The 11698-nt window shown below is 44.7% G+C and overlaps 1 protein-coding gene across 1 annotated transcript; it reads right to left on the reverse strand.

Annotated features, from left to right (window-relative positions):
* Positions 1-110: 110 nt before the first annotated feature.
* si:ch211-269e2.1 (cohesin subunit SA-2) lies at positions 111-11368 on the reverse strand. The gene is made up of 32 exons (XM_057046846.1): positions 11204-11368; positions 10776-10870; positions 10612-10696; positions 10314-10472; positions 9872-9968; positions 9710-9786; positions 9558-9629; positions 9264-9468; positions 9038-9189; positions 8887-8960; positions 8680-8803; positions 8512-8610; positions 8002-8081; positions 7814-7921; positions 7539-7659; positions 7297-7402; positions 6898-7007; positions 6729-6821; positions 6563-6649; positions 6192-6392; positions 5975-6051; positions 5782-5869; positions 5626-5706; positions 5248-5340; positions 4999-5173; positions 3219-3355; positions 2784-2885; positions 2365-2516; positions 2166-2294; positions 1894-2081; positions 1746-1815; positions 111-1643 (listed from the first exon to the last, which is right to left on the reverse strand). Exons 2-32 carry the CDS (start codon positions 10826-10828, stop codon positions 1511-1513), a joined length of 3528 nt encoding a protein of 1175 aa, XP_056902826.1. The 5' UTR covers positions 10829-10870; positions 11204-11368; the 3' UTR covers positions 111-1510.
* Positions 11369-11698: the final 330 nt, after the last annotated feature.

An 11698-nucleotide genomic window follows, 5' to 3' on the forward strand; every position in this document is an offset into this window, starting at 1 on the left:
ATTGTTAGTCAAATGTTGGATTCAGGAAGATAAACCCACGGCCGTCACATCACGTACGGCTCCGGAGCACCAGGTCTTTATTCAGATGGACAGAATATGACTGACAATGATTTGGAATGTGTCCAAAAACACATTTATTGGAAAGGACTCCCAATATTTATTTTAATACGTAGTCACCACAAGGAGGCAAATATAAAGATAAAAAGCAAAATTTGTAATAATCTCTTGATTTTATCCACCTATTTCAAAACAACTGGTGTCACTTTAAACATTAAAGAGCAGGATAATCATGTGTTCTAAGGTTTCCGTGGACATCACATGAAATCTTGTGACCAAAGCTTAAATGCCAAATCACAACAGTGATCACGATTGGTTTACTCTTATTTTTTAAAAATAAAGATTCACTCCCTTTATGCTCTTCAGTAGCTGAAGGAAGCACAATTAATGTGCGGTGATTTCAGCAGTTCAGGGCTCCAGTGTCTGATCCAGCACTGGTGACCCAATAGTGGTGCCGGTCAGCACGTGCACCCTTTCACCATGGGGACAGCCTATGAGCCGCCCCCTGGGGTGGGGTGGGGTGGGGGGGGAGCACATCAGGTCAGCACTAAGGACAAGCCAACCTTATTTAGTAAATAAGCAACATAAATGACATTTGCATAGCATATTATTACTTAATACATGGCAAAAAAGGACCAACGATGTCTGTAACTACAGGTTAAATATTTGAAGCAGTTCTTGGAGTGTGAGAGTTTCTGAAACCGTCTTCCTCCAAACGGAAACACAGTTTTTCCTTCGATATGCACAAATACGGAGAACATCAGCTGCACGTGGAGGCGTTTCCACTGCGGGAACATCGGAGTCGTGGACGCCGGCGTGCGCCTCCACTGCAGGGAATAGACGTTTACAGGACAGGAACCTTTACGGGGCCTAATCGGGTCCCTGTAACAAGGCAGGTGAGGGGTTCGACCCCACGAAGCTACACCGAGAGCACGATGTGACGCAGGACCCAACAGGCAGCGCTTCTCCCGACACGAACACACAGACCACAAACGCGGCGGCCGCCGGTCTTATTTTAGAACTACCACAACACAGCACGTGCTGTTTACTCAATATTTATCGACACTGATGTGTACACAGAGTTTGCTGCGACAGATCGGAACAAAAAACCTCGTGGGCAAAACTCTGTGAGGTCACAGTTCAGAGAGCTGAAGGAAATCATGTTCTCTTCGACTGTTACGCCCCTTCAGCTCCTTTCATGTTTACCCCCCTTCCTCGTTGTTGTTTTCTTTTCTTTGTTACGATTGTTGCTCCTGGGTGACACTGCTGCACAATTCCGCGCCCATCCAAACTCATGACCTCGCCGAGGGGGACCTCCCGACCACGAAGAGGGCTGAGTGAGAGGACCGGTTCCTGGGAGGTTCCCACCCCCAGGATTCACCAGGAACTCCCGCGGTGGAAACCCGCCTAGCGTCCAACATTTCTCTCTCACGATTCCCCAAACTCCCAGTCGCTACGCCTCGATCTCCACGGTGTCGTCCTCCGGCTCCTCTCCACCGAGGACGGGCGCGCCCGTGTTTGGTCTCTTGGCAGGAGGCTCCGTGGCGACCGGCAACAGCTCCAGGTCCGAGGCCTTTTTCTGATGGCTGAGGGGTAAAATGAGGAGGATGATGAGGATGATGCTAACAGACCCGGTGCTGCTGCGCGAATCCTGATATTTGCTGCAGCAGAGTCTTGCTGAGCCTCACCTGTGAGCGAGGCCCGATCTGGAACCTTTGCAGGCCTTGGGATCAGCGGGGGTGGACACCTCGGGAGACTCTAAAAAGCCAGCAGAGATATTTGGGGATGGTGAGAGTGGAAATGTAGCGTGCCTCTATGCGCTCTGTAACAAGATACCTTCCAATTTCTGCTTGGATAACTGGCGAGTGGCCACCGGCTGCCTTTTGTCCGAGCTAATGCAGGACGCAGCGTCCTCCGCGTCAGCCACGGCCAACAGAGAAGCACGGTAGTAGCCCAGCGGCTGCCAGCACTCCTTCCTCAGGTCAGCAATACAGTCTGCTGTGTGCTTCTGCAGGTACGAGAACCTACAAAGGCCAAAAAAAACCCAAGAAGCGGAATTCAGGACATTTGAAAGCAGGTTTGTGAGGCCTGCTGAGGGCAGCACTTACACCGTTCTCTTGTCTGGTTTGAGCAGCTTACAGGAGAACTCGCTCAGGATGGCCAAGTACGACAGGTTTGGAGGTGCAGGAGTCTCAGGGGTCTGACTAAACTCCTGGAACACAAACTCTATACCGTTCCTGTGGAGCACACACAGACAGAGTCACACTCAGGCCCCCGTAGCAAACAGCAAGTCAGCGCAGCACCGACCAGTGGATCAGGACGACGCCCTCGCGGAACTTGATGAGATCGCCGAAAGTGAGGGCGAATCTCCTGGCGAGCTCTCTGATGCCGGTGAACGTCTGGACTCCAGGATGGACTCCACCTCCGCTCTCCTGCTCCTGTTTAAGCCGAGTGAACAGCTGAGAAGACAACAGCAGGTGAGGATGATTGGTCTCTTTCTAAATGATTGGTCACAGGCTGAAAGTGAATCAGTCCTGGATGTTTGCGGTCTCCCTGAGATCAGTCCCGTCAGTGGAAATGTGGCAACAGTCTCCTCCGGGTCATCCAGAGGTCACAGGTGACATCGTCCGTATATGTACTTGAACGGCACACGCGCAAAATTCAGCGCTTGAAAGCAGCGATTGTTGCTGTGGTAACCTTTGGTTCCCTTTCGAGGCGAGCTTTACCTGCTGCAGACAGAGCACCAGCGCAGCAGCACTCTCCATCTTATCCACCTGCCTGCTCCTGTAGATGGTCTCTTTGATGATGTCTCCAAAGCTGTTATAGTGCTGAAGACAGAGAAAGAAATCTATTTAAATATCAAAAATAGATATATTTCTTCTTGCTCACACCTGCATGGCTGTGTCATTTATTAGGGATTCCTTCAGCCTCTGCAGCGTCTGGGGCTTTATGCCCTTCAACAGGTGCTAGCTTCAGCCCAACACGGGTTATTTCATGGAGATCAAAGATCCCAACCTCAAAGAGATGAGCTCATGACAGAGGTCGATGTGTCGCAATGGTAGGTTTTTACTGGTTCCTTTTTAGGTGAGTAACTGATGGAATTATCAGGAGAGAAATGCTCAACATTGATGCTTTTCGGTGGAGGCAGAGTGAACCGTTACCTTCACATACTGCATGAGGACCTCGGCCGCCATGCTCATCTCCAGCACCCCGTGGATGATCAGCTTGCAATAGGCCGCCAGCACGTTTCTGCGCCTGTGAAGGTCCTCGAGCCTCTCCACCTCGGAGCGTTCACCCACTGAGGGATCCAGATGGAGTCGAAGCACACGGTTGACGGGGGAGGCGACGATACATCAAAAATCAGAGAAAAGCAAAGAACAAAGCAGAGACCAGTGTTTCAGTTTGATTCAAGACAATGGCTTTAACAGGTGGAAATCAAAGATAACAGAAGGCTAGAGTTATGCTTGTGACACCATGTGGCTTCAATTCTTCACAAGGCTAATAAAACGGGCTCGGAGGTGAGCTAGAGTTAATGGTATTTTCTCACGGAAAGACATTGTCCTGATTTTATGATTTAACTCAGGGCCCTCGGCCTCCGAGTGATCTCTGATCCAGCGGCTAATAGAAAACACTGTCTGTGTAACCAAATCGTTACCAGACCAATCCAATAAAACAATAGTTTTTATTGCATGTTCAAAGAGCAATAATTCTAATATCTGACTTGGTTGAGGGGAGTTTAAGGCGTCCCACCAGGACATGCATTGACTTCTCTGGACAAGCCCATATTTGGATTCAATGCATCTCTGGACAGGCTGATCTGCTCTAATAAACTGTTCTACTTGCAGACAGCTTGGACAGCCTTTTCGGAGACTTCAAAACAAATGGAAACTTACTGGCATCATAAATCTGGTTCTTGAAGTCAGCATTCTCTGTCAGTCAAGTCGGTGTCTGTCTGGACGCATTAATAAAATCATCTCTCGTCACGTGGATACAATTTCTAAACTAGTTTAAATATCTGAAAGCTGCTCGGTGGCCACTCATTAAAGCAAACATGTGGCTGTGCTTTTTTATACTAGTTACAGCTGCTGTACTGAATACAAACTCAACTGGGAGAGGAGAGAGCCCGACAAAAGGATGCTGCAGTCAGACGCAGCCCCTTCTACTGGGAATTGGTGGATTTGATGCTGACATTTGTACAACTTCATACTTGTAATCTGCAACAGTTGGGATAACGATGTTTATACTTTATGTGAAGTCAACTGTGCCACATTAACATGCACATACAACAACAAATATATACTGGCTTCAAAATATAGAAATGAACAAAATATTCTGAAATGGGTAATAGTTCAGCTACAAACAGATTTTAACTCTCAACCTTTTTATGATATTGCTTTGGTGACATAACTTTAGTCCATCATGAGGAGCGGTCAGCAGCCATGCTGTTGTGCCAGGGGGCATTTGGAGGTTAAGGGACTCTTTATGGAAGCATAAAGAGGCGTGTTATGTTATGTTTTAGTTTGCTACAGAAGCCAGACTAACAAATCTTAAGTATAAAAGTTAACTCAATGCTGATTTCAAAATATATCTACAATAACGAAATATTCATGGCTATAGAATGTTAGGGTTCAATATGTCTTGATTTATTTTTGCACCAAATTTATTACAGATATTTAAACGACAATTTGGCACCTTTGTCATAACTTTTCTTCCACAAAGACATCCTTATTCAAAGAAAGTACTCTTTAGATGTGTAAAACCCACTCTGAGCGAAGACTATTGTGGCTGGGCTGTTTCCCTACAAAAATATTCCCAAATATATTGTGGCCACCTAAAAGTTACTTGTCACAAAATTCACATCAGACTGTTATTTACCTCGAATATACAACAGCCTAATATACAAAACCTGTCTAGCGATGTGAAGTCAAGCCGAGGCCTCACCACTGTCGTGACTGTCACAGTCCGCACCAACAAAGACGTGCAGGCATACGAAGGACAACAGCGCCCTCTGGAGTTTGGGACTGGGAGTGTAAAGCACCACACTGAAGGAAGCTCGATCACACACATGAAGCTGGTAGGAATGGGCCGTCAGCACATCACAGACACTCAGAAAAGCCTAGAACAGAGAAATGGCATAACTAACGTCACAAAGAGAGAGGAGCAGACATGAGGTCGTTGTTCAACCTTCACCTGATGTCGCACACTGAGGTCAACGTGGGAGAGGCAGCGATGCGCCCACTCACAGAACAGACGCAGCTGTAGTCTCTGGCCCACAGATTTCTCCTAAATCACATGTAAATTAAAAAAAAGGAACAACTGTTGAAGTTCTTCAAAAGCAGGCTTGATCCACCTTGTTCGTGCACAACAATCAAATTCATAATCAGATCATGAAATGATTAAATGATATTTAAGATAAAACTTTGTCCATTAACATTCAAAATATTTCTGCCATTCCAAACACACCATTTTGATAAAAAAAAATTAAATAATTTACAGTTATTATTAGTAACTAGTTTTTTTTAAGACGCATAGGCGCACAAGTCGATATCCCAAAAACATGTGACTTACAGTGGAAGAAAGACGTTCACAGCTTGTGTTGAGAGACCAGAGGATGGAGTAAGACAAACACTGCAGAACCTCCAGCAGCACCTAAGGACAAAATAATAAAGAGAGGAGGAAACACAGCACAGCAGGAGCGCGGCCAGTTCCGGCCCATGTTGGTACCTCAGGCGGTGCTCCTCCCTGGCTGCTCTTTACTGACAACAACGGTGACAACAACTCAAACAGGTTCCATTGTTGGAAGTCGTGACAGCTAACAAAGACACAAAGGAACAACTAGAAATGAATAACTACATTCCTCGCTGCCTGTTGCATGAGTGTGCAGCTCAAGCTTGGCACAAGTGTTACCAAGTCTCACTTTTGAAAAGCTCCAAGTTTCTTCATCGTAGCCAAAATTTCTCCAGTTTTTTCTCCATCAGCAGTGAAACAGTTACCCTAGAATGCACAATACCAGAAAATGATACGGTTGTTTTCACCTCTTACAAAGTTTTTCATTTCTTTATTTTTATGCAATTTAAAAAGCCTTTTTTCTCCCTTCTAGATGAGTCGGCTGACCCTCCAAGAGGTAAACGCACCACAAGTGAGTCATTCAACAGTAGCGTCAGCTGGTCCACCCAGCGCTGGATGAGAGAGTCCCTGGTAGCCTGGGCCACAGAGCACCATGCTGACCCCTCCTCACAGAGACTGAGGAAGGTTCGAGCTGCAGCCTCCAGAACTGCAGAGCTGGAGTGGAGCTCCAGAGCTGTGGCCATCTCTGCCACCATGCTGGCAACAGCCTGAGGAAGAGCGGACGGACAGCACACTGTCAAAACCTTCACTATTATTAATGAAAGCAAATAAAATCAGATTCAACCCCTCCCCTTTAAGTAGTTGCTTATAATGGTTTTATATGTTCTTTTAATCTGCCATTTATATTGGTGGTATACACCAAAGCAGGAAGGTAGACCTGTGTGTCGTGTGTGTTGATGCATTCTGGGAGGAAGTACTGTGGAATCTTCATCAGGGAGGCCACAATATCACAACTACTGGAGAACTGCATTTAGAAAAACACCAGTGTTAAACTCCAGAAACTGTTGATGTATCAACGACTGCATGAGAATTACGTAAATAACCTTGGACAGAAGCTTAGGAAGCATGATGAGAAGGTGGTGAGTGAGCTTAGTACAGTCATCTGTTTGAAGTTTCTTTTCCCTGGCACTCATCACCTGAAACAATCAAACACAACCCTTGTGTGTTTTTGCAAGTTCTTGGTTTCTTTAACAAATATGGATGACCTCTGACCTTCTTTGCTCCAGTCCTCCCTGCCAGAACTGGTCCTTCAGAGGCCTGACGCACAGATGCCACCAGGACCTCCACCAGCACAGCCTGTTGTGCCTGCGTAAGACCCAAGTCTGTATCCATAGACACACAAGCACAGACAAACCAATTAATCAGAATTTCCTGACCTGCAAATTCAACAGCAAAATGAGCTAAATGTTTTAGCACATAATGCTATATTAATTAGACTGAAAATATAATTCTTTATAATCCATGTTAAAGCTTCGACGCTGGCTGCAACTATTGCCATATGTTAGTGAAGAACTGAAAAATAACATTCTTGTCTGCACTAGGGTGATTTGCTGCCAGAAACTGGTGACACCTTGCAAGAGAGGCCTCTTTCACACTGGGCATCATATCTACCTGAGCTGTCTTGCAGGAGTGCTGAAGTGAACGCAGGCCAGTCCTTCAGAAGAGCCCCACCACAGTCCCACAGACTGTCCACCAGGTAAACCACATGTTTGTGCAACTGACAGTGAAAAAAATCAGGGAATACACGGTTTAATTACCAAATTGATAAAAGACCCCAAACAGCACATTGACGTGATTGTAGGTTCAGATCATCTCATATGTTAAAAGACTGACTGTAGCATTCGGGTTATCACCTCCGACTCCTGATAGAACTGCAGCAGGGCCTTTATTCGGGCATATGTCTGCTGTTTACATGTCTCCTCATCATTCATTTCATCTTGGGTGACAGAAGAAGAGGGCTCAGTACTGAGGACTCTGAAAGCGACCAACAAAATGCCAATTAACCTTTCCTAGACCCTGATTGCATGTGTTGGTCACACTCAGTTAAAAACTCAGATGTTTTGCTTGTTAAAAGCACACGTTATTTACCGTCATTTATTTTTGCTTAAAGCAGTTGAAATATAAATACCTTGAGAAGACCAGCTCCCCCGCAGAGGCCGCAAGAGGGCGCTGTGATGAATAAACAAACTGAAAGAGCTGTTTGTAGTCCTCAGGCGTCAGTACATCATCAGAGGATCTGAGGAGAGAGAGGTGAGCTGCTGCTGCTACAGCAAAAGAAATGGAGGATGCTTGGAAAAACAAGACAGAAAGACTCACTTGGAAATGAGAATAAGAAGTTTCATGGTCTGCAGAGACACTTCATTGTCCTTATCCAGGGTCATGGAGATCAGGCGTTCCTGTATTAGAAATTCATAAACACACACATGCACAGGACATTAAGCATGTGTGTCTTCATGTGGATACATGGCCGTGAGCGATTTAATGATAATAGTGTTTATAGGACAGAGATAAATGCTTGTCGTATGATCTTGATAAGGTCGCAAAATTGGACAAAGAACCATGAATGTGGTCTTTGATCAAGCTTAAACATGTAAAATGTGCAGCCACCATCTCAACATCAACCCTGACAAAGTTGGCCAAGCTGCAGTATGTCAGGAGTAACTTCAGCCTTCAGGTAAAAACGATGCACATGATTTCAAGATCCAGATAAATCGCTGTGCGTTGCGTCTTTGCCCATTTTAAGGAGCTTCATTATATTGGCTGAATTTATATTTCACAGTAATGTGCAACATTCTTTAACTTGTGTTCACTCCACCAAGGCTTTACCTTAAATCTGCTAGTGAACAGGTCCAGTTTTGGAAGGAGCAGAGGGTCTCCATACAACCGCTGCAGACTCAAAACACACTTCAGGCGAACATCTGGTACCTAAATGATGACACGTATATCAGTGCTGAGAAAACATTTTAAGCATATGCTTTGTTTGTTATTGTTCACCTTATCGTACATCATCCAGCCCATGTATTTGAGGTAGCCATCATTGAGGAATGCAGAACTGTAAAGCTTCATCCACACACCCAGCTCCTCCATACAGAGAGAGCGGACTTCTGGAAGTACGTCACTGAAAGGGTACACGAAATATTAACATTAAATTCAAAGGCACAAACCAGAAGCAACGCTGAGGTCGGAAACAAAGAAACTCACCGATATCTTTTCAGGAATATTCCTTTAAAGAGGATATCCATCATGCTTTCTATCTCTGCCCGTTTCTCCTGCAGCTTTATGAGGAACAGCACGGGACAAATGAGACAACACTCGTGCACTGTTGTGCTTTACGAAGTGGCGCTTTTCTTACCTCTGTGATCTTCCGCTGTATCTTCTCAAGCTGCAGTGGGCTTTTCTGTCTCGTTGTCTTTGTCCTCTGCACGTCGTACAGCTTCTGGCTGTTCTCGATGCTGACATGCAGGCTCAGATTGACGCCAACAAGAGCACTCACAAACTTCAGCGCTGATCACGGGAGTCAAAGATACCCATTAGTTTCATGAATGCAGTTAAACTTCAGCACATGTTCAATGATTTACCTGCTAGTGTGCAGGTGTGTCTGAAGGCCCGTATAGGTGAGTTAGACAGCTCAGTGAGCAGTGACATAAGGGAGTTCATCAAGTAGCTGTCAAATAGGACACTGTGCTGACACTGGCCCACCAGCACCGATATGAAGTCACAAAACTCGGAGTGGAACCAGCGGCCATAGGGTCCTGACTGTGTCAAAGGATACTCCACCCCATCCTTTATCAGAGAGATAGAAACAGAACATTGACTGTTGATAGGGCAGCAAATATTTGAAGTGTGGAATCATAAAAATACTGAATACTGACAGTATCAATGGGCCATGTGACTGTGAGGATCCATGGGAAGGCCAGAAACTTCTTGTATTGCAGACCAGCAGCCTGAAACACAGACTAGCACATGGTTAGTTTCAATGTTCAAACTAATGTGCCAGTAAAAGCATCAGGAAAATCCATTTAACCTCATCCAGATCCTCCACCATCTTGCTCATGATACCATCGCCTTCTTCGTTTTGACACAGCTCTGCAGTGACAACACCTAAGACAACAGGCCAGAAACAGAGCTGTTCTGCTTTATCCTCCTTGTGTGCATGTCTGTGTGTCAGCGTGTAAGAAGGCATTACCTCTACACCCACAGCACTGGATGAAAAAGTTAATGAGATCAAGCAGAGGCATATCTCTGTCCATTGCATATGCCTCGATCCAATCATCGATTACCATCTGTGCAGATGTGGATGCATGTTACATTACTCAGAACAGCTGTACAATGACAGTACATCTCAAATTTCAGAAAGATCCAATTTGACTTTGTCAAGTATTAGTATTATTATATTAGTATTAGCAGTGATATAATAAACAATTACTTGCTTTATTCAGCCTATAATCACATCAGCACTGTGTCTTTCTTTACTATAAAATAAGATATTACATAAAAACTAACAAGGTCCACCTTCATGGGTGGGTTTGTATACAATATTTCTGCACGACTGAATTTAAAAAAATAATAATATATTTACTCTTAAGCATGAGTTATAAACCAGGGGCAGGGAACTGCCTGCACTTTACCTGCATGGCACTCCTACCCATTGAAACCACCTCAAACAGGGTGACGGCCTCCACCTCTTTCCGTTTACCATGGCTACCTCCTGCTTTTCTTTTGTGCTTTACTTTGGGACTTCTGTGTTCACCATTCTCTGAGTCTTTGAGGACAATCTTGCTTCGCCTCTGCAAGAAACAACGTATCAGCAAACGGATCCAGCGGATTCAGAAAGAAGTGGAGGCTCTTTCAAAACTTTCATCACATTAATATGAAAATATATTTATTGGGTTTTCATGCAAACTAAATGCAATGGGAAGAACTCACCTGGCTCCTTTGTCTGTTTTCGTTGCCTGAGTCTTCCTCTGAGTGAGTGAGGGCTGCAGAGGTGTTGGCATCCTGACAATCCTTACTGGGAAGTCACAAAGCAGGAGTTAGATTACATTTAAAATCCATAGAGACGTAGAAGCTAGAAGTAGAAGTTAACACACTCTTTGCTCTTTGAGAATCTGAATGAAGTTGTAGTTGTGGGCTCAGGTATCATCTCCTCCTCAGATCTGGATGTGCGGCGTTCAATCACGTAATTCTGCGTATGAAAAGAAAGTTGTTATTGAAACGGGTCTGGAAATAAGCAGCCGAACCTTGTATTTTAACGAGTATGGGTTGAAATGAAGCTTTGAAGCATGAGAGATGTACAGTAACACTTGGGCAGCCTCCGTAATTGGCCTCACGAGCATTGACAATGACAACAAAATAACACAGCATTCCCGTATCCTATAACTCAGCTAGACAAAAACCTATTTAAAAAAAAAATAAAAAACTTAAGTATGAGCAATTATTTTCTCAAGTCTTTCTTTTATGTTTATGCATTCTCAGATTAATATGGCAGCTTATATGTCACGAACCATCGCAAACTTACCGCTTTCACAATCCATTGGTGCTCACTGATGTGACTTTATTGCTAAATCCGAACGGCTGTCAGTTTTATTATATTTAAACATTTCCGGCCCGTGGACGTCCAGCGTCTTCCTTGCTCTCACAGTCAAGTTTCTGAGCACCCTAAACCTAACGCTGATTGGGTGACGACCCCAGATGAATGAAGACGATTGGATGGTGAGTATAGCAGTCACTTCTTGTCCCGCCCCTAATGACCGTGACGAACACACGCGGTGATGTTGGATTTAGAATAATAAAAACATCCGTCTGGACTGACACTTGTGTCCTTTATGTTTGATGAATCACAAACAACACAGAATTCCCACTATACGAGACCAGTCCCGTAAATTGTTTTCATGTTATCCTGTGTCATGTGTGTATTTTACTGCTCAGTTGATTAAATAGGGAGGTGTCTATTTAACATGTTATATGAGCTGACCGGCAGGAAGAAGGCTGAAATGAAGGTCCGGACTAGATT

The sequence above is a fragment of the Takifugu flavidus genome, chromosome 1, assembly GCF_003711565.1.
Source record: "Takifugu flavidus isolate HTHZ2018 chromosome 1, ASM371156v2, whole genome shotgun sequence".
NCBI lineage: Eukaryota > Metazoa > Chordata > Actinopteri > Tetraodontiformes > Tetraodontidae > Takifugu > Takifugu flavidus.